The sequence below is a fragment of the Mycteria americana genome, chromosome 8 (genome assembly GCF_035582795.1).
Source record: "Mycteria americana isolate JAX WOST 10 ecotype Jacksonville Zoo and Gardens chromosome 8, USCA_MyAme_1.0, whole genome shotgun sequence".
Taxonomy (NCBI): Eukaryota; Metazoa; Chordata; class Aves; order Ciconiiformes; family Ciconiidae; genus Mycteria; species Mycteria americana.
In genome coordinates this window covers 22,186,322-22,207,375 of record NC_134372.1, presented here as the reverse complement: position 1 = coordinate 22,207,375, position 21,054 = coordinate 22,186,322, and the positions used below count along the sequence as shown (strand labels likewise).

At 58.4% G+C, this 21,054-nt stretch overlaps 3 protein-coding genes across 4 annotated transcripts; 2 read left to right on the top strand and 1 right to left on the bottom strand.

Annotated features, from left to right (window-relative positions):
* Positions 1-45: 45 nt before the first annotated feature.
* IK (IK cytokine) lies at positions 46-9,401 on the top strand. Of its 2 annotated transcripts, none has more exons than XM_075510166.1 (20): positions 46-144; positions 915-981; positions 1,217-1,309; positions 1,939-1,998; positions 2,565-2,732; positions 2,817-2,931; positions 3,167-3,237; positions 3,350-3,396; positions 3,657-3,820; positions 3,934-4,042; positions 4,501-4,540; positions 4,934-5,135; positions 5,493-5,511; positions 6,010-6,090; positions 6,371-6,449; positions 6,982-7,039; positions 7,495-7,583; positions 7,899-8,007; positions 8,706-8,740; positions 9,133-9,401. In XM_075510166.1, exons 1-20 carry the CDS (start codon positions 129-131, stop codon positions 9,158-9,160), a joined length of 1,650 nt encoding a protein of 549 aa, XP_075366281.1. In that variant the 5' UTR covers positions 46-128; the 3' UTR covers positions 9,161-9,401. The 2 variants fall into 2 exon arrangements, with proteins under 2 accessions (XP_075366281.1, XP_075366280.1); XM_075510165.1 differs by having other exon boundaries at positions 4,901-5,135.
* Positions 9,402-9,631: 230 nt separating this feature from the next.
* WDR55 (WD repeat domain 55) lies at positions 9,632-12,014 on the top strand. The gene is made up of 8 exons (XM_075510164.1): positions 9,632-9,670; positions 9,741-9,883; positions 10,014-10,114; positions 10,193-10,280; positions 10,469-10,648; positions 10,774-10,873; positions 10,975-11,144; positions 11,327-12,014. The coding sequence occupies exons 1-8, from the start codon at positions 9,653-9,655 to the stop codon at positions 11,640-11,642; spliced, it is 1,116 nt and encodes a 371-aa protein (XP_075366279.1). The 5' UTR covers positions 9,632-9,652; the 3' UTR covers positions 11,643-12,014.
* Positions 12,015-16,983: 4,969 nt separating this feature from the next.
* Positions 16,984-20,809, bottom strand: DND1 (DND microRNA-mediated repression inhibitor 1). Its single transcript, XM_075510141.1, has 4 exons — positions 19,678-20,809; positions 19,096-19,557; positions 17,918-18,316; positions 16,984-17,639 (listed from the first exon to the last, which is right to left on the bottom strand). The coding sequence occupies exons 1-4, from the start codon at positions 19,859-19,861 to the stop codon at positions 17,623-17,625; spliced, it is 1,062 nt and encodes a 353-aa protein (XP_075366256.1). The 5' UTR covers positions 19,862-20,809; the 3' UTR covers positions 16,984-17,622.
* Between the last annotated feature and the right edge of the window lie 245 nt (positions 20,810-21,054).

The window sequence follows — 21,054 nt, the reverse complement described above, 5'->3', positions numbered from 1 at the left end:
ATCGTAGCGCCCGCCGGCCAGCAGCCGGCCAATGCGGATGGGGGGCGGGCCAGCCAGCCGCGGGGAGTGCTGGGAAAGGGAACAGCAGTGGTGGAGGGCTGTGGTCCGGGGCTGTGGAGTGGGGAGGGATGCCGGAGCGCGACAGTGAGTGGGGCGAGGGGACACCCCGGGGCTGGGGTATCTGACCGTCGGGTGGGGTGTGCCGCGGCACTCGGGGAAGTAGGGGAGCGGCGGGCGGCCGTGTAGGCCCGCCCTGAGCTTGGGGCACTGGGCTGCGGCGGGGGAGCGGCGGGACCCGCCGGGGGGCACGGGCACACCCCCAGCCTGGTGAGAGGAACAGTCTTGCTGGGGGAAGGGGTACGGTGACAGCCTTAGGGGCCGGAGGGAGGGGGCCTCCCGGGATGGGACTCCGAGGCAGCCCAGGGGGTGAAAAGATGCTCGGGGAGAACGTGGGGACAAACCGGGGGTGTGTTTGGGCGTAAACCTCTGCGCGGGGGACTTACGCTGGAGTACGATCAGGGGATAGGGCAATAGCGCATTTCTGGGGGTGGAGGGGATGCAAGGGCAGTCCTGGGAGGTGGCAGGTGAAGGGGACAGGATGCCCCCGGGGAGACAAAGAGGCCACGTCCTGGGGGAGGCACTAGAACACCGGGAGGGCACAGAGTCAGTCGGGTTGGCGGGTCAGCAAGGTCTCGTGCTGGGCAGTGACACCAGGACCCCTTCATCCCGTGCGCCCTGGTGAGGCCACCCCAATGTGTCAGTGGCCTGGGCTTTGGTGGAGGAGCAGGGTGGTGGGTGAACACTGCTCTCTTCCCTGGTCCAGGGACCAGGCTGGGAAGATTGTGGGGGTTGGGGAGGGGTTGGAGCCATACAGCAGGTAGACTCTGAGCGTTATCTTTTCTTCTGTCCCCCAGATGAACCGTTCTCCAACCCCCTGGCCCCTGATGGCCACGATGTGGATGACTCGCACTCCTTCCACCAGTGAGTACGACACTGGGGCATGACTGGATCAGGACTATGAAGCTCAAGGCCGATTTCCCCCATCTAGGGGCTGGGAGTGACTGGTGCAGTGCAGCCTTTGGGCTCCCTCCACGGAGACCCTGTGTCCAACTCCATCGCACAGGACATGCTGGCAAACCCTCTGCCTCATCAGAAGCCGTCAGGCTGCTGAAGCTCATTAGAGGATGATGGTTTCTGTTTCCTCTCTTCCTTGCAGGTCCAAGCTGACCAATGAAGACTTCAGAAAGCTTCTCATGACCCCACGGGCCGCACCAACATCTGCGCCACCGTCCAAATCTCGCCACCATGAGTGAGTAGGACTTTTTTTCACAGGACTGTAGGACAAAGCATGTCCACTTTCCCTCTGGGGCTCCATTCCTGCCATCCCTGGAAGTATTTAAAAGACGTTTGGATGAGGTGCTTAGGGACATGGTATAGTGGTGGTCTTGGTAGTGTTAGGTTTACGGTTGGACTTGATGATCTTAAAGGTCTTTTCCAACCTATATGATTCTGTGATTCTGTGACTCTCTTCCCCCTGCGCTCTGCAGTGGAGTGTCTAAAGGGGCTTTTGCTAATGAGCGTGCAGACAGGGCCTGAGGAGCAGACCTTGGCCTTGCTTTGTGCTTGGGTCCATGCAAGCTGTACATGTGTGTGTTAAGTGGAGAAACAAGTGGGTCAGGACTACTGTAAATAAGAGTGAGTCTTGCATGGCTGTTAAGATGCTTTGTGCAGGAGGCAGATTTAATTTTTGTTCTGTGAAAATCAGTGCTTTCCCCTCCTCTCTCTGCTGACAGAGTGGAATTAGGGAGAAATGGGGCTGTACTCTTCCCATCTTTGAGCATCTCGGTGCCCTACTGTGTCTGAGGGACTATTCTTGTCTAGCTGCCTGTGTTTGTATGGCTCTGCAGACTGTACATGTGGTTTCTCACCCTTTTCCAGGATGCCCCGGGAGTACAACGAAGATGAAGACCCAGCTGCTCGCAGGAGGAAGAAGAAAAGGTAAATGGGGAAAGCGATGCATCAGGACTTGTCTTCGTACATCATGTTCCTCCCATGGAAGCAGCTTCTGAGCTCCTGGGCTACCAAAGAGGACCCTGAGTGGCCTGGATTATTTTGGGGCTTTGGAGGCAAGCAGAGTGAGAAGAGCTCAGGCTGAGTGACTGTCACTGCTTGTGGGAACAGATGTGGGAGGGCGGCAGCAGGATGGGGGTGTGAAGCTTCACCTCCAGAAGAAGCGGAAGAGGCTCTGCCGGTGTCTGGCAGAGCAGGGCAATGGTGGGACATCTGCACTGGTGATTGTGTCTTTTGGGGCCCATCTGCACAGCAGAACTGCACTTGACCTCTTCCCTTTGGAAGGGAAGACCGAGTTTCTCTTCAGTTAGCCTCAGTACAGCAGTTTCATCTTGTCTGATGGCCTCCAGGCATGTTGTGTCCCATGGTGCTTTAGTATGCTTTTGGGGAAGAGGTTGGGAGCAGAACAGGCATGTGTTGGGGGCTGTTACCTGACAGGCGCATCAAAAGTGTGAACGTGTCACTCTAACACTGAGCTCTTTTTCCAACCCCAGCTATTACGCAAAGCTGCGCCAGCAGGAGATAGAGCGTGAGAGGGAGTTGGCCGAGAAGTACAGGGATCGAGCCAAGGAGAGGAGAGATGGTGTGAACAAGGACTACGAGGAAACAGAGCTGATAAGCACAACTGCCAACTACAGAGCTGTGGGGCCGACAGCAGAGGCGTATGTGAACCTGTAGCATGGCCCTGTCTTGTCACCCTGCTCCAGAGGGGCTGTCTCATAACTGGCTCCATTTTTGTTGCACAGGGATAAATCTGCTGCGGAGAAGAGGCGACAGTTGATCCAGGAGTCCAAGTTCTTGGGTGGTGACATGGAGCACACTCACTTGGTGAAGGGTCTGGACTTCGCGCTGTTGCAGAAGGTGAGCACAGATATCACCATGCTGCTCTTCTTCTACCCTGTCTACCCACAGGTAGAGAGGGTGGGTAGAGGGTAGTAGTTGCCACTTACAGGTACTTCAGTCTTGTCAGTGTGGATTTCTCTTTCTGGGAAAGATGTATGAAGGGTTGGGGAGCTGGTGGAAGTGGGCTTACTGGTTCTGATGGGCAGCAGTGACATGGATTGGTCCGTAATGCATGGATTTATTCTGTGGCCAGGTACGGGCTGAGATTGCCAGCAAGGAGAAGGAAGAGGAGGAAATGATGGAGAAGCCCCAGAAAGAAACTAAGTGAGTGGTTGAGGATTTTGCACTCCTGAGTGCAGCTGCTTCCCAGAGAGGAAGATGCAGAGGAGGCATACGCTTAGCATAATACTTCTGGTTCTTTTCTGTTTCTGTTCAGGAAAGATGAAGATCCTGAGAACAAAATTGAATTTAAGACCCGTCTGGGTAAGATTGTGTGGATGTGTCTGTTCCCCACCTTGTGTTGTGAATGTGGGAGAAATCCTGGAGGGTGAATGGAGCAATGAAAACCGCTAGCCATTGGAGGGGGAGAGTCTAAGGTGTAGGTGTCCTGAATTTGAGGGCTGGAGGAAGTGTGTCTCTTAGGAAGTGATTCTGATGTTTCTGATAAACTGAATATGCTTCACTATGGGCTTGTCCATTGCTCTCGTAAGAGTAGCTCTCCCACATGTTTCCTTCCCCTCCAGGTCGCAACATCTATCGCATTCTGTTCAAGAACAAGGCCTACGAGCGGAATGAGCTGTTCCTGCCAGGGAGGATGGCCTACGTGGTAGATCTGGACGATGAGTATGCTGACACAGATATCCCAACCACGCTGATCCGGAGCAAGGCTGACTGCCCTACCATGGAGGTACCCAGCTAGCATCCAATGACTGCATTGGTCTGAATTGGCCAGAGCAGGCCTTGCTAGGAAGGGTTCCCTGTGAAGGGAGTTGGATGCTTCCTTAGGGATTTCTCTTTCAGGCACAGACCACATTGACCACCAATGACATTGTCATCAGCAAACTGACACAGATCCTCTCCTACCTCAGGCAAGGGACCCGCAACAAGAAGCTCAAGAAGAAAGACAAAGGTAGGAGCTGAAGGGAACCACATAGTAGCACTTAATGCTTGAAGCGTATCCCGAGAGAATGAGATGTGTTTTTGGTTTGCTGCATTCCCCTGCGTCATGGGGCAGTGGACTTAGAGGACAGCGATTTCCTATAGCTCCCTGAGCACTGCATCCTGAAGACAGGCTCTTCTGTGGCAGAACCACAGGGGACTAACTGCTGAGAAATTATAGCTGCAAGGGTGGCTTGTGATGCTTTACTCTTCCTGGTTAAGGCCCAGTTCCTTGGGGGAAATGTCCCATGTTGGGGAGGGACAAAATGGCTTCTTGAGGGGGCTAGACATGATGTGGTAACCGGAGAGGAAGTCAGGACATCCTCCAGGCCTGCCAGTCTTGGGGCTTGGAAACCAGACTGGGGACAAGGAAACAGTGCAGGTGGCAGAGTGGATGATGTGCCTCTCACTGCTGTTGTGTCCTTGCAGGGAAGCTGGATGAGAAGAAGCCCCCTGAAGCTGATATGAAGTAAGTGCCTCCCTGCCCACAGGCTGTGGGGTCACAGGTCTCTACCTCAAGGAATGTCTTTTTGGCTCACCACATTTAGAGAGGGCTGGGTTTAGCACTTCTGGAGCCAGCTGCCTCTTTGGACCTGCAGTTTGTAGGACAAGGCTGGAGGCAAGCTCTGTCTTTTTTATTTCAGGCTTGAGGCAGGCAAGGGCTCTCTGTCCTGGACCACAAGAAGCAGGTCCAGGCAGCAGAAGAGAGCAGAAATGCAGCAATACCTCTGACAGATGTAGAAGCCAGTTCTAGTGGCATCCTTAGCTCTGTTGGTGCTGCACGCTCCTTTATTAGGTTCCAGTTCAAAGGGAGCCTCTTCTCTTGCAGCACCTGTAACTGCAGGCTCTTTTCCACTTCTAGCATCTTTGAAGACATTGGGGATTATGTGCCCTCCACTGCGAAGATGCCACGGGAGAAGGAGAGGGAGAGGTACCGGGACCGGGAGCGTGACAGGGACCGGGAGCGTGACAGGGACCGGGAGCGTGACAGGGACCGGGAGCGTGACCGGGAGGAGGAAAAGAAGAGGCACAGCTACTTTGAGAAGCCCAAGGCTGATGATGAGGTGAGCCTCTGCTCGTGAAGCCTGGACTGTCCCACCTGATCTCTGCCCTTTGGGGAGTGCAGCTGTGGAGTTGGTGGGGTCACCCTGATGACTTTGGGTGTCTCTGGTCATGCTCCCACATGTGCCAGTGTTCAGTTCTTGTTGAGTTCTGTCTCTACCGCCAGGGGCTGGTGGGTGGCTGGTTGCTTGACCTCTCCTTCAGCAAGTAAGGCAGGACTAGCATAAGCCAATAGCTTTTATGGTTCAGCTCTGCTTGCCACAGAGAGTCTTAAAGTGGAGTTGCAAGTCATGCAGCATTGTCACTTGCCTGCTTTCAGCCCTCCCAGGTGACATGGTATCTCTCTCTTTTCTTTGCAGCCCACAGACATCGACAAAGGTGAGTCAAGTGGTGTGGACATTTGAATGAGGCTGGATGTTTGAGTGAGGCTGTATGTGGTTGCAGATTTCAGAATTGCTTGGCTGCATGAGCTCCCTGTTCTCCCAGAAACAGCTGTGATGGAGGGAATTGCCTGCTGTGAGGGTTTTGGGGTCAAGAGTCTCGTGCCTATAGGCTGCTGCATGCCAGCCTGGGTTGAGCGTGTGTGGAGATCCTTCCCTGGCAGCAGACCAGCTCAAACAACCTTATGCTGGCTGTAAGCTGAGGAGGATTCAAGGTCTCCTAGGATCAGCCTGCCCCTGTCAGTGCTCGAACTGGTTTGCTGCTCCTCGATATTCTCCTGGCTCCTACTCTTCTACCTCATACACAGCCTATCCTTCTGCCTGTTACCCCATCCCAATGAATTGGTCGTGCAGAAGGGGGCTCTGTGCAGCCCTGTGTGTATTGTGGTGAATTGTTCCTCCCCCAAAACTCAGCGTGCTGCTCTCTCTGCCCTAGGACCCAGCTCAGCCAAGGAGCTAATCAAGTCCATCAATGAGAAGTTTGCTGGAGCTGCTGGCTGGGAGGGAGCAGAGTCATATCCTTTACTGTCTGTGCCAGCCTGGCCGACTGTGGGTCGGGCTTCCCTTGCAGGCAGACCTTGCCTGAGCATGGCTGTGTGACTGTCCTTCCTCACTTGGGAGGGCTTTTCCTCCTGTAGCAGAGAAATGCTGCCCAAACCTTGCTGCTCATACACCAAATATAAGCTCTGCAGCTTCCAATTTGGTTGTGTTAGGGCAGGAGATGGCCCTTTGGCTGGCTGTGCTCAGCCCTTAGCTGTAAGGCTACGTGGTGGTGCTTTCTTTAACTGTTGTCACATTGAAGAAGCCAGAAGACAAGAAGCAGCTGGGGGACTTCTTCGGCATGTCGAACAGCTACGCTGAGTGCTACCCTGCTACGTAAGGAAGCAGCAAGAAGCTGCGGTTTGGGAGCAGGGTGTGCTAAGGGACTGATGTTCTCTGGCAGCAAGAACTTGAACATCAGCCCCACTACTTCTTGGGAGGAACAGGCCTGGCTTTGTCAGGGGTTGCAGCCTACTCTTAAAATGCTCCCAAGTCCTTGATTTGGGCAAACCTGGCCTTTTCTTAGCTGCTCTCTGCTATAAATGGAGAGGCTGAGGTGACTGGGAGTCTGCCAGGTTCCCTGGTAATTCATGTGCTCGTTGACCTCTGGCCGCAAAGCAGTCCATCAGCAGAAGAGGAACCATTCTCAGCCTGCAGAGTCATCTTAAGAGCATTTGCATCTTGGATGCCCTTGTGGTACAGCTCACCCACAGGGCTTGCAGTTGGAGGAACTTCTCTCTGGTCCTGGAACTGAGTGTGTTCGGTCTGAGGCCACGAGAGATGGCTGCCAGCAGCCTGGCTCCAAGGTCCTGATCCATGTCCCATGGACCCACTCCGAACCCTTTCCTTACTTTTCTTTTCTTTACAGAATGGATGATATGGCTGTGGACAGCGATGAAGAGGTGGACTACAGCAAAATGGATCAGGTATGCTGTCACCAGCTTTTAGGACCAGCCAGCAAACTAGGCATCAGATCCCACTGGAAAGAAGCAGGCTTGTGCAGGGGAGTTGAATGCCCTGGAGCTGGATGTTGAATGTGTTTTGGGGTTTGCTGATCTGCTGTGTGCCTGGGTCTGGGCAGGATCTATTGTCCCAGGGAGCAAATGTGCAACTCTGGCACTTGACCAAGAGGTGTTGGGGAGGTGTGCTGCTCTGTCTCATCTCCTTCTTCCACTCCTCTTCCAGAGTCCTCCCTCTTCCAGAGTCTCCTGTCTGGGGCTTCTCGGGGAGGGGATCTCAGACCCAAGGCTGGACTGGGTGCACAAGCCCGTTGAACTGGAGCCAGTGGGAGATTGAGATCTTGCCTGGGCACGCGGGGCTGCATGAGAAGCCCTGGCCAGCATCAACTAAGGAGCTGCTCTGAGTCATTCTTTCACTGCAGGGTAACAAGAAGGGACCTCTGGGCCGCTGGGACTTTGACACTCAGGAGGAGTACAGCGAATACATGAACAACAAAGAGGCTCTGCCCAAGTGAGTGCAGCCCTTGTGAAGGGCTGAGCAAGGATTCTGGGTGGGGGTAGCCATACTGGCCAAACCTGGGTCCTGGGGGAGCTTAAAGCAAGAAGGGGGTTCCCTGGTGAGGATCTGAGGAGGAGCTGTGGATCCTGGGCCTGGTGGCTTGTCTTCGCTCTTAGTATCACTCTTGAGGACTCCTCCCCAGCCACTGCTTTGAGGGGCCCAAGCCAGCTCTGGAGGATGGGCTCATGGCTGGGGCAGATGCGTCCATTTCCCCAGCAGGCTGCGGATTCCCAGCAAGTGGTGAGCTCTGCCTTGCTCCTTCCCCAGGGCAGCCTTCCAGTATGGGATCAAGATGTCCGAGGGACGCAAAACCCGTCGCTTCAAGGAGACAAATGACAAGGCAGAGTTGGACCGGCAGTGGAAGAAGATCAGTGCGGTGAGTGCCCAGTGCTGGGGTATCATCTGTTTAGGCCATGAGCTGCCAGCGTAGCCCATGAGAGCTCCCATACAGTCCTGCCCTCACTGTCCTAGGCACGGCTCTTTCGTCCAGCCCGTGTCCTGGCAGCCAGGCACTGCCAGTGTGCATGTGCAGCAGGGCTGGCTCTCTAGAAGCTGGGTTCACTCCTTGCGAGAGAGCATCAGCCAAATATTTGGGGCCTCAGGACTGCAGAGGCATCTGGAGCTGCATTTGGAGCTGTTGCTCTGGGAGCAGTCCCCATTGGGGGCTTTTTGCTCTGGGCTCTGCAGCAGATGAACATGTCCAAAAGCTGCAGCTCAGAGACATCCAAAGGGGCTTGGAGGGGACAAGGCATGTTTAGCAGCTCCCTGTTCTCTAACTGGTAGAGCTGGGGGTTGTCTTGGCAGGGTGAGCTGGCCATGAGCACCCCAATGGTACAGGGATGGACTAGGGGCAGGTGAGAACAAATGATCCTTGGTGGCCGCAATGGAGCAAAGGGGGAACAGGCCAAGCTTCTCTCAACTCCAGGCAGCTTGTGGACGACTTTAGCTCACCTCAGCTTGCTCTGGCCTGGCTACAGCTCTCCCTGGGTGTATCTTACAACTGCAGCAGAGGCATTGTAGGGTGCAAGCAGCCAGCTACCCTGAGGGTAATGGGACTTTGTGCTTTCTCTGCAGATCATCGAGAAGAGGAAGAAGTTGGAGGCTGATGGGTTAGTAAAGTTGTCTCTGCTCTGGGCTTGGCTGCAGGGCAGTGCTGGGGCCTGGCTGTCTCCTGCCACCTCTCCCAGGGGCTGTCCCTCTCAGCAGTGGGTCTGGAAAGAGAGTGGAGAACATTTGGTCCCCTCAGGGTGCTCCTGCCCTGTTCAGGTCCACAGTGCTGAGCAGACCTGAGGGCCGTGTTGGAGCTCTTCCTTGACCAGACAGTTCTGCCCTATCCAGCTGGGTGCCCCAAGGAGCTGTCCCGTCCCCCTGTCCCCTCCCCCCCCCCCCCCCCGTTCTGTGGGGTGAAACTGTGGATCTCGGTGCTGAGCTCTGCATGGGAGGGGGACAGAGCTGTCTGCCCTGCATCCTCACCCCTGTCCTGCCCCTCTGTCTCTTCCAGGGTTGAGGTGAAACGTCCCAAGTACTGATACCTCCAGTATCTTCTCCCCCAGTTCCAAGAACCCTGGCCTGCTGGATGATGCTGCCTTCCCGGACCTTGCTCGTGAGCTCTCCTTGCCCCCCCTGCGTCCACTTTCTGCTCTGGGCTGGGCAGCATGTGCCCCCTGAGCCTTGCGCTGTGGGACTGTGCTGAGGCTCTCCCCTCCAGTGTTTGCTGTATAGCCTGTGATGTGTAAATGTTGTCGCCATAATAAAACCGCGTTAAATGTGCGTGAATGTCTGGTTGTGTGGGCAAAGGGAATGTGCCTGGGCTGGGCTCAGATCAGCAGGGGTGCCCCGACTCCCGAAACACAACGAGGTTATCGAAGCCCGACGTCACCCCTGGGCTACAGCCGGCCCACGAGTGGCACTGCCGTCGCGCACCACTAGAGGAGCGCGTCCTACGGCGGGGCGGTGCCATGTAAATGAGGGGGTGGTGCTATGCAAACGAGCATAGCGCCTGCGCCCAGAGGGGACCCAGCATGGCGGCGCCAGGGGAGGTGAGCACCCGTGGGGACAGCGCGGCCTCGGCCCCGCTGGCCCCGGCCCCACCGCCCCGCTCTCTCCCAGGGGTGCTCGGAGCCAGTGGGCAGGGAGCCGCGGCTGCGGGACACTCCCGAGGACATCTGCTTCGAGGCGACGGCCAACGCCATCGCCCTGCACCCAGGCCGTCCCCTGCTGGCGGCGGGGGACGTGGACGGCGACGTCTACCTGTGAGTGGGGACGTGGGGGTTCCGCTGGCGCGTGGGACGGGGCGTACCGGGTATAGGAACTGCTGGGTATCGGGCGTCGGGGCTCCCCGTCCTTCCGCGGGCCCCAGCGAGCCCGACCCGGTGCTGGCAGGTACTCGTACTCCTGTACCGAGGGGGAGAACCGGCAGCTCTGGTCTTCGGGGCATCACCTCAAGTCGTGCCGGGACGTTGTCTTCTCCCAGGACGGGCAGAGTGAGTGCGGGGGACGTGGGGTGGCACCGGGGTGCAGTGGGGGACGCTGGGGCTGGGGGTGCTGACGCAGCTCTCCAGAGCTTTTCACCGTGTCCAAGGACAAGTCCGTCCATATCCTGACGGTGGATGAGGGACGGCTGGAAACACGCTTCCCCAAGGCCCATAGGTAGGTCTGCACGGGCAGCTCGTCCCAAGCAGCGACTGCCAGGGCAGTGTCCCCTTCCCTCCTCTGCCAGGGCCACGCAGTGCTGGGCTGGGCAGGCAGAGGCCAGAGTATCATCCCCAATGCTCTGGGAGCTGTTTGCCCGTGGTGTGAGCTGTGACTGTGCTGGTGTGGGGCTGGGGTCTCTGCAGCTCGGCCCTCAACTGCGTGCTGCCCATCGATAACCACATCTTTGCCACGGGCGACGATGGCGGGGTGCTGAAGGTGTGGGACCTGCGCAAGGGGAACGCAGTCTTGGAGGCCCATCAGCAGGAGGAGTACATCAGTGCGATGGCCGTGGACGGTAACGGGAAGATCCTGCTGACCACCAGGTACCAGGGGCTCCGTGGTGCGGGGGTTGGGCTCCCCTCTGCTCATATAGGGCCTTCCCTTAGGGCTGGGGGAAGAACCCTGCACTGTGTCCCATGCTCGTGACTGGCCCTTCCATCTCCTGCAGTGGTGATGGCACACTGGGCATCTTCAATGTGAAGAGGCGGCGCTTTGAGCTGCTCTCAGAGCCGCAGAACGGGGACCTGACGTCTGTTGTGCTGCTGAAGGTTGGCACTGGGCCCTGCAATGGAGCAGGATCCTGTGGATCCCTTTCCACGCCCTGGGTTTCTTGGTCTGTGTCTGCCTTACTGTCCTCTGTCTTGCCTAGAGGGGGAAGAAAGTGGCGTGTGGCTCCAGCGAAGGCACCATCTACCTCTTCAACTGGGACGGCTTTGGGGCTGCCAGCGACCGCTTCGCTCTGAGGGCCGAATCAGTTGACTGCATGGTCCCCATCACGGACAGCATCGTATGCGTGGGGTCCCTGGATGGAGTCATCAGGTCAGGGGGATGGGATGGGGTGGGATGGGTTGGGGAGGGTGTGGGACAAGATCAGCCTTGGTTAGGAACAAGGGAAGGGAGGGCACGCCAAGCCTGTGCTGGTGCAGGCAGGTGGGCTTGTGGTGGACCAGAGCGCTGCCTCCCTGCAAGGTCCTCACTGGGGCCCCCGCCCCGGTCCCTAGGGTGGTGAACATCCTGCCGAACCGGGTGCTGGGCTGTGTTGGGCAGCACCTGGGGGAGCCCATCGAGCAGCTGGCGGTGGCCCCGGGCGGGCAGCTCCTGGCCAGCTGCGCCCATGACCAGAAGGTGAAGTTCTGGGACATCTCCGCCCTGGGGGGGCTGGTGGTGGACGACTACCGAAAGAAGAAGAAGAAGGGGGGGCCACTGCGGGCCCTCAGCAGCAAGGCGGTGGGCAGTGGGGAGGAATTCTTCGCCGATCTGCGGGACGAGACCGAGCCGGAGGCGGCGGCGGGGAGCGACAGCGACGGCAGTGACTGAGGGGCCGGGGCCGGGCAGGGCCCGGGGCGGGGAGCGCCGTCGGCAGCGCGGGTTCTCCCTCCGCGCGGGGTCGGAGCTCTGATCGGCCACGCCCCGGGGGTGGGCATACCCGGGGGTGTGGCTCTGGTCGGCCACGCCTCGAGAGCGGGGTCACACCCTCATAGGCAGGTGCTGTCGCTACCGTCGGCGGGCCGGGAGCCGGCGTTCTGATTGGCTCCCAGGGCTGCCACACAGGCTCGACTGCAGGCGAGTTCTTAAGGGGACAGAGGGTGTCGGGGGTGGGGGCTGTTGGCCTGGGAGGGGGTTGACTCGCAGTGGGTCCCTCGTACGGGGTGGGCAGCGCTTATGGGGCGTAGGAGGCCCGTGAGAGAGGAGCCCGGGGGTGGCCCCGGGATGGGGGGGAGGTTGGGGACGATGTGGCTGAGGGTGTCGGGGGAGGGGGGCTGTCTCCCATAGGAGGGACCTGGAGGGGGGGCGCCGGTATGTGGGGTGTCCTTAGTGGGGAAGATTTGGCTGGGTGTCCCTGGTGAGAGGGATTGGGGGGGGGGGGGGGCGGGTGTTGTGACGGAGGGTCCCTGGTGGATGGGGCGGTGGCTCTGAGATATGGGGGGGACATGGCTGGGGGTCCCTGGTGGGGATGCAGCCCTGGAGGGGGGGGTGGCTAAGGCGTATTTGGGGGTCCTGGGATCGGCAGGGGGGGCGAGGCAGGGCATTACTCAGGGGAGTGGGCGGGTGACATGGGGTCCTGGGGTTCCTGGCCTGGGCAAACGGGTCCATCCCTTTCCTGAGGGCCTGCCTGGCCCCCACTGTGCCTGCACCGCTGTCTAAGCAGGTGTGTCAATTAGTCTTTGTTAACTGATTTAGACATCAGCTCTATTACAAATAAACCCAGTGCCTTTCAGTTCCTAGCACCTTGTGCCAATGGTTTGGCTCTCCCCAACCCCCTGGGCACATCCAGGACCTGCCTGCCAGGCACTGGGGAGAGGGAGGTGGCGGTGGGGAGAGTGCCCTGTGCCTGGGTGCCGTGACTTGTAGCTGGCATTAGGAGGGAGCCAGGGTTTTTTTCCCACTGCTCCGAGCAGCTGGGGATGCCCAGCTTGGCTGGGGGCAGAGCAGCAGGCACTAGCTGGTCCCTGCTGGGCAGGCTGGCTGGTGGCCTGGGGGAGGCTGCAGGCAGTGTGGACTGGGGCAGGGGACTGGCACCACCTTCCCCTGCCGTGGGGCAGCCTGCAGACTGGGTGATGTCTGCACCCACAGAGTGGCCCTGGCCAGACGCAGTGCTTTCCCCACAGCCCTCCAGCCGTGGCACGCCACCTTTGAGCAGTGCCCTGGGCTGGGGAGCCAGATGTGCCCAGCGGTTGGGCATGTCCAGGTAAGCGAGGCGCTGGGTGCAGCAAGGGGGTCACCACCAGCATCCAGCTCTCCTGTCCAGGGGCTAGACTCTGCCCTCTCCCTTCCCTTGCAGCCCAGCCCTGGGTGGCATCAACCTCGACCCAGCAAGGGCCAGGTGGTTGCCCCATGCAGAGAAGAGCACAGTGCTGGTGCGAGTAGCGAGAGCATCCAGCGGCTCTTCAGTGCTAACACTGAGTCCAGCATGTCCTGGTGCAAGGCAAGGACCCTGGGAGACCATGGGTTAGGGGGTGGCAGAGGGTGGCCCATGTACCTCACTGGCAGCCAACAGGCAGCACAGATCAGGAGAAGGGGCATGTGGGGCTGCAGCGCTCCAATGCCATCTCATGCCCCCCACATCCTGTTGAGGTCCTGGCTAAAGGCATGGCCACCTCTGACCTGAAGACCCCTGACTGTCCTCCTTGGTGGCAATGAGACACCTGAGGGGCAAAAGCCCACTGAAACCCTCAGCATTGCCTACGTGCACTGGGTGCCCAAAACCCAATGCATGGTCCTTGGGGCTCTCTAAGCTGGTATTGTGCTCCCATCCCCCAGCTAGCACAGAAGATGCAGTTGAGGGTCCCGCACACTGCCCTTGCCCAGGCTGCCATCATGTTCCTGGCTCAGAGGATTAGTAGCAGCAACTCCATCAGTGTCCTGGGTGAGGTGGCCAGGGCCACTGTGGAGGAAGCAGCCCATGCCATCAGCACAGACCAGCACATCACCAACTGCTTCCTCAAGGGCAGCGTGGGTGGGTCCTGCACCCTCTGTCCCTGTGGGTGTCCCCTCTGAGCCCGCGTGCTGCACTCAGGCTCTCCCTGCTGCTTTGTCCCAAGGAAGGTCCCTGGGTCTACACCAGCATCCAGGCTGGTACACCATCTAGCCTGGTGGGACAGATCTACCTGGCAACTGGCTTGTCCTCTATCATCCCTGGGGTTGTTCCAGCTTATCACCTGCCTCTGGATGCTGGGGGTGAAGTGGGAGGCTTGCAGTGTCACCGTCCCTAAGGAAAGTTGTGGTGTCCCCAGCCGGCACTGTCTGGCCATGGTGCTCTGCCAGAGCAGGTTTGGAGGGCAGCCATCTACAGAAAGATGTCCTCAACCTGGTCTGCCTTTGAGGCTCTAAACCCACTGGAGGTAGCTCAGCACTGGCAGCTCAGCTCCTGGCCCGACCTGCTGCCACACCTTGAGCTCAATGAGTGCCTGTTTCACTGCATCATTGCCTGCCTTTTCAACACCATCACAGCCAAGAAGATCATGCTGTTGGGCTTTGCCTACTGAATGGATGTGGGGAACCACAAGGTACTGGCTGGGCAGGGTTGGGGAGGAACAGTCGAGCTGGACTGTTCCCTGCCTGCAGTCATTCTTCAGTCACATATGTGATGAGCAGCCTGATCTCTGCAGCTCCACCTCAGAGCAGCAGCAGGAGGAGGATTTACATGCCAGACCCCAGTGCAGCTCAGTTTTCCTTCTTGGCCCAGGGAGTCATCCAGCATCCCCATCAGCAAATACTGGATGGATGAGGGTGCCCACCTGCACACTTACGGCATCGGGGTGAAGAATGAGCAGATCATGCAGGCCATGTCCCACTCCATCATCTCAGCTGAGGGGTAGGGCCAGTGCACACCTGGGGTGGCCAGGACCACAAACCACTGGTACACCCCAGCATCAAGGCTCGGAGCAGGTCCCTGGTGCCATCCCAGGCCTGGCAGTTGTGTCCCTGGGAGCAGTGCCCTGCTGTGACTGTGACAGTTTTCCTCTTGCCTCGTCTCCATTGCCCACCCATGCCACACCTGGAAGGACAGGTTGGACTTGGTGTTGGCACTGAGGATCTGCTGGATGCTCTCCTCCTGAGGCCTTGCTCAGCCTGGTCCACATTGCCTCAGACTCCTACAAAACCTGTGGCAACACCCATGCCATCATCTTTTGCACTGGTACATATGCACATTGACATCTTCAAAGTAAGAAGATGCTTATGCTGCAGCCTTGGCCATGGTAGCAGGAAGGACTCAGTGCTCTTGGGGCTAGTCCTTTCAGATGTCAGCTCTGCCCATTCCCCTCCCCTGTGGGGCTCCTTGTTCCTCACCCTTCGGCTCTGATCTGCCTTGTGGAGTCTCTACCTCCACAGCTACCTCCACCCAGGTGGCCACCGGGATTTCCCATTGGCAGAGCCCCTTGGCCCCTGCAGTCCAGAGCTGCTCTTGGCCCCAGTTCCCACCCTCAGCAGCTCCCCTTAGGGTGTTTTTCCAGGAGTTGGACTATGAGCGAATCTACTGGGCCATGCTGATGCCCCTATGCTCTTGGTGGCTTGTGATCCAGTTGGAGACCATCAGCAGGAGGATCAGGCAGTGGTGCCACCCCTTCACCACCACCAGCACCATCACCCAGCTGGATGTCAAGGCTCCTCCCATGAAAAACATGAAGCAATGATGTTTCTGTAGATACATCTTAAGATAGCTGTGAAGATGTGGTGTACATGTATGCAGTGGGTGCTGCTGACTGTAGATGCAGATGGGTGGGCTTCCCAGGGAAGGGGATTCCCTCTCCAGGTTGCTCACCGAGGCTGGGCTTGTGTCTCTTATTCCAGACTGTCCTAATAAAAAGACTTGGCTGCTTTGGGAGCTGGGGTGACTCTTCTTGCAGCCCTGCTCCTGGGTGATCACAGACTCCCATGTGGTCCTGAGCCACACCAAGGCTGGGACACATCCCCAGGGCCAGCATAGCCTCCGAGGCCTTTGGGGTGCCTCAAATGGCACTGGTAGACCTCTGGGGGGCACAGAATGGCCCACAGAGGTCCCAGAAGAGGGTGTCACAAGAAAAGGCACATTGAAGCCCCTGCAGTGCAACAAGAAACACTCTGAAGGCACCAAAATTCACTCGGAGGCTCTTGCAGGTGCACAGAGACAGTGAGAGTCCTAGGGGGGAGTCCTGGAGAGTGCATCAGAAGGGACAGACAGACCTCTGGAGAGTACAAAAAGGCACCTGATGGCACCTGAGGGTGCACCAAAAGGCTCTTGGAGGATCCCCTCCTGTGGATCTCCAAAAGGAATAAGGATGGCACTTGGGTGCTGCCAAAGGGACTTTGTGGGTCCAGATGTGTGTCAGAAGGTACTGGTAGAGCTCTGGGAAGCAGAGAGAGACATGCAGGGCCATTTGAGGTGCACCAAATGGACTTGGAGCCCCATGGGCCACATCCCAAAGCTCTGGGAGGCCTTTGGGCACTACAAAAGGCACTGGTTCATCAGCATTGAGCACAGAATGGCCATTGGAGGACACCTGAAGGCACTTCAGAATCCACTGGTGCTGCACTGCAAGGCACCTGGAGTCCCCCTAAGTGCACCAGAAGGCACTCGGGACCATAGTGAGCACAGAAAGACCCTTGAAGACCACCGGGGGATAACAGCTAGGCACCTGGCTCCTTTGCTCAAGAGAAAGGACTAGCAGAGCTCGGTACTCGGAGGCACCCAGGTATGCCCCGAAATGCACTTGGAAGCTCCCACTGCTCATCAGAAACCACTTTTAGACCACTGGGCATGCTGAAAGGCATTTGGAGGCCCCGGAAAGGAACATAAAGGTGCTACTATGTCCCAGAGGTGCACCTAAAGGCACTCAAAGACGACTGGGGGCTCATCAAGAGGTGCTCGGAGGAGGCTGGAGTATACTGAAAGGCAGTTACAAAAGACCCTGGTGAGAAGCTGGGGACACAAAGCTCTGGGTGGCAGGGTCTGCTGCTTCCCACAGGAACAAACGCTGCTTTCAGGGGCCCAGGAGGCTGTGGCTCCAGAGCCCGGAGGCTACAGGATGGATCCAAGTCCCACCATGTTCCTTCTGCTGCTGGAGAAGACAGGCTTCCTGGTGTGGGGGGAGAGCACTGAGATGGCGCTGGACAGGCAGGGAGCTGAGGATGCGGGAGCAAAAGATGACATGACACAGCCGGTGCTTTCCAGGCTACTTTAATACCAAGTGAATAGCATGCAGCCGGACCTCCTGGTCCCGAGGAATCATTCATAGGCAGCCAGTAACCCCACGGCTGCTTCCCCACAGCGCAAACAGCCCTGCACCTCCCAGAGCCCCCAGACACTCCACCAGCCCATGGAATGTCCCCCATTCACCAGGGCAGTCACCACATGTGGCCTTGTCCTCACCTGAGGCTGTTTTTCATGAACCAGGAGTGCCAGCGGAGGAGAGACAGCCCCCTGGTGAACCTAGGCAGCCCCCAATGTCCCCTCCACCTCCCCAGCCAATGCTGGCAGCCTCTCCAAGCAGCTGCTGCTTCTCCCAAGACCTGCGCCGGGCCCCTCCACCACAGCAGAGCAACACAAACCAACTTAAAAGAAGCCAAACTGGACAGATGAACCCACATCCCAAAAAAACAGAACTGTCCCCAAGGGCCAGCTGGGGACAGGGCAGCTGTCATGGACCTGGCCAGCAGCCCTATCCTCCAGAGCTGGCTCTCAAAACAAACCCAAACAAACTCAAAGCAAAGCTGGAACAGGACCAGGTCCACAGCAGGGCTTGCACACCACTCCTGTGGCCGGCGGTACCAAGGCTGGTGGCTCAGGTTCAACTCGTGGTTCAGGCGAAATGGCTGCCTACGTCAGCTGGCATCCTGCAGTGGAGAGGAAAGCATCAGGCTCTGCATGGTGCTGTGGGGAACAGCACCGCAAAACCCCCTCCCCTTGCATCCTCTGCTTCCAACCAGGAATCCCACAGAGAGCTCAGAGCCACTAGGGTCACATCTGGCAGGGGGGGTGACAGTGTTTCAGCCCTGCCTGACAGGCTGGGTCCCCCCATGCACTAGAAGCACCACAGCTCCACACTCCCAGGGGACACTCCAAGACTTTGGGAAAGGCAAGGGGTTGGCACCGACACCACGCAAGGACTAACCTAGCATCCGGAGAACCTGCAGCGCCACTGCAGCCTTCGCCTCCTCATGTCCGCTCCTGCCTGGCCCATCCTGCCGGACCCACGTGAACCCACTGAAGGGCACAGGGCACCCTGGGATCACCAGCTGGCACCAGAACCGCAGCCACCCTTTGGGGTTTGCCTGGATGCACTTGGTGAGGAACAGGGGTGTCCCCAGGTACTGCCTCTGGCACAGGGTGTTCAGGTGGTCCAGCACGTTGCACAGCACCGGAGACAGGGGTGCCTGCTTGGGGACCCCCAGGCACTTGCACCCTTGCACCCGTCTGGATGATGGCTTCTCCTTGCATGACTGCAGTTTCTGCTTCAGGTTGGGGTTCAGCCAGTCCACCCTCATCTCCACCCCACCGAGCCTCATGTTCCCTAGGAGAGACCGGCAGCAGCTGGCAGGAGATACGCACCAGCCCTCCAGTATTACCCCATCCCATACCGTCCTGTCCCCCAGCATCTGGCGCAGTGACCCCCATGGGTGGTCTGCCATTGACCCACAGTGTACAAACTGCACAGTATCCCTTCCCCTGCCTCCACGACCCCTCACGCAGCTAGAGAGGAGTTGCTTCTCCATTTGCTTTTGCTACCAAGGTGGGCTTGGTGCTGCAAAGCTCAGGGGATTTTAGGGGCAGCCTGCCTTTAGGGAAAGGTGCAAAGACATCAAAGCCAAGTGCTTCTCAGCTGGGGCAGAAATGGATACAAATCAGGACTTTTGAGTTTCCGGTTGGATGTCTGGGAAACGTGTCTCATCAAAACGCAGTGCAATCATGGGACTGAGGGGCACTGAGGCAATCATGGGGCACTGAGGGGTAGGGCATCTCCATCAGGAGGGTTTAATAACTTGGTCAAAGCTCTGGATGCCCCGGACTGGTACTGGTGATGCTCCTGCTCTGAGCAAACAGCTGCCTGAAGATCTCCAGCAGGCCGTTTACCACCACCACCACCACTAGGTCTGCCCAAGGACTGCTGGGGATCACTGGGGACTGCTGATCCCCACTGAGGACAGCTGGCCTCCCAAAGGAGAGAACAAGGGATGTCTCAAGGCTGAAGTCACCTCGCAGCTGAGTGTGGAGGTGGAATCAGTCCTTCCTTAGAGACACCAGGAAGACCAGCCCAAGCAGCATCCCACAGCACCCCGGCCTCCCACTTACCTTCCGTCAGGGTTTTCTTGGCCATGGCAGCAGCCTGGTGCGAGCTGTATTTCAACACAGCGAGCTGGGCCCGTTTCTGGCAGGGGCTGGCGTACAGGGCGACACTGAGGACCCCCTCTGTGACCCGCTGCAGCACAGCCTCCAGCTCCCACCGGTTCACCGAGGTGGCCAGACCATCCACACTCAGCTCACACTTCTCCGTGCTCTTGCACACCACGATGGCGCAGCCTTCCCGCACCTCAAAGTTGTTGAAGGCAGCGATGGCCTCCTTGGCGCCACGCCGGTTGCTGTACTTGGCGTAGGCAAAGCCTCGGTTGAGCCCACTGAAGGTCATCATGAGGCGAAACTCGTAGAGCTTCCCCACGCTCTGGAAGAGCGGGATCAACACGTTCTCGTACACGTCTTGCGGCAGCTTCCCGATGAACACCTCTGTGCCAGCTGGCGGGGGGCTGCCCACCCAGCCTGCAGACACACAGCGACATGGTGCACATGGGTGAGACCCACCTTGCCTCCATGCCCACCAGGCACCCTATGTGCCATGCTCCCAGGGCACCACAGCGCCAAGATGGTCTTCTCACGTACCTGGGGGGGGGCCACCATATCGCCTCTGCCCATTGATCTGCACCAAGCTGATGCCAGTTTCTTTTGCCCAGGCAAGTAGGGCCATCTTATTGGCCTGATTGATACTGTTGGTCCACATCTGAGGAGGGAGATGACATTGGAGCTTGCCTGGGCAAAGAGTTTCTGACCTCCCAACTGCAGGCATCCCAACCCCATGAAGCAACTGCAAGGCCTAGCACCAGCCAGCACGTGGAAATGCAACTGCTGTAACCCCTCTGCCCTCAGGAAACCTGAGGAGCCTCTCAGCACTGAACATCCAAAGGACTACTGGGCCCACTGTCCAAGCCTGCTCCACATAAATAAGTCCAGCAACTTTGGTAGGGCACAAGGACACCAACAGTTCCCCTATGGATACCTGTAAGGGCTTTGAAAGCCAAGACACAGACAGCAGCTGGTTGGCACTGCAAGAGAGGGCTGGAGCACAGAGCCAAGGTGACCCATCACATCATGATATCCCAGGCAGGCTGGGACCCCAGGACAACCAACTCTCTTCTAGAGCATCTCCTCAGGCTTCTGAGGACATCAAGGAGGGTCTGAAGACACCATCCATGTAGCAACATCACCAGGTTTTAGCTCATTAAGTACTGTGAAGTCTGATTAGGGCCTCTGAAACTGTACACTGAGTGGGATTAACCCTAGCTCAGGCTAAAATGCAGTTTGGCTGCACCTTCACCTTGTGCATCTCCAGGTGGTAGCATCTTTCTATCTCCAAGGGATTTCATCTTTCCTGAAGACCAGAAAACACCTCTGGATGAAGGTGGGGACCCATATAGGGGAAATCTCTGCTAAGAAGGCACAGAAAGACCAGCCACGCACACCACAAAGCCTCCCTGCCATGGCTCTGCAGCTCCCAGGGTTGGGTTCCAGCACAGGGTACCTCCTTGCCCTGTGGGGGGGGAGGTGGGGGAGGGGTGCGGCGAGGTGCCAGGGCTCTTGGGAGAGGCAGGCCCCGGCTCCCCCAGCGGAGCCCAGCTGAGCCCGCAGCCCCCGCCTAACGGGTGCTAACAGGGCTCATCATCACCCCCACGGTCTGCACGGGGCACCGGGGCCGCCAGCCCCAGCTCACTAGGGGGAGGATGGAGATGGGACCAGCCCCGGGACCGGCGCCGCCCGCCGGTGCGCTCCGCGAGGAGTCAATACACCGAGACGGGTCTCGGGGGCTCCGGTCCCCCCCCCCGCCCCGGGAAGGGACACACGGAGGTGAGCCGCGTCCCGCACCGGGGCTCCCCCGCGCCCCCGGCAGCGCCGTGCCCCTCAGGCCGCTCCCGGACGGCACCCACCTCCGCCTCCATCGCCGCTGCTCCTCCTGCTCCTCTTGGCCGTCCTGGCCGGGCTCTA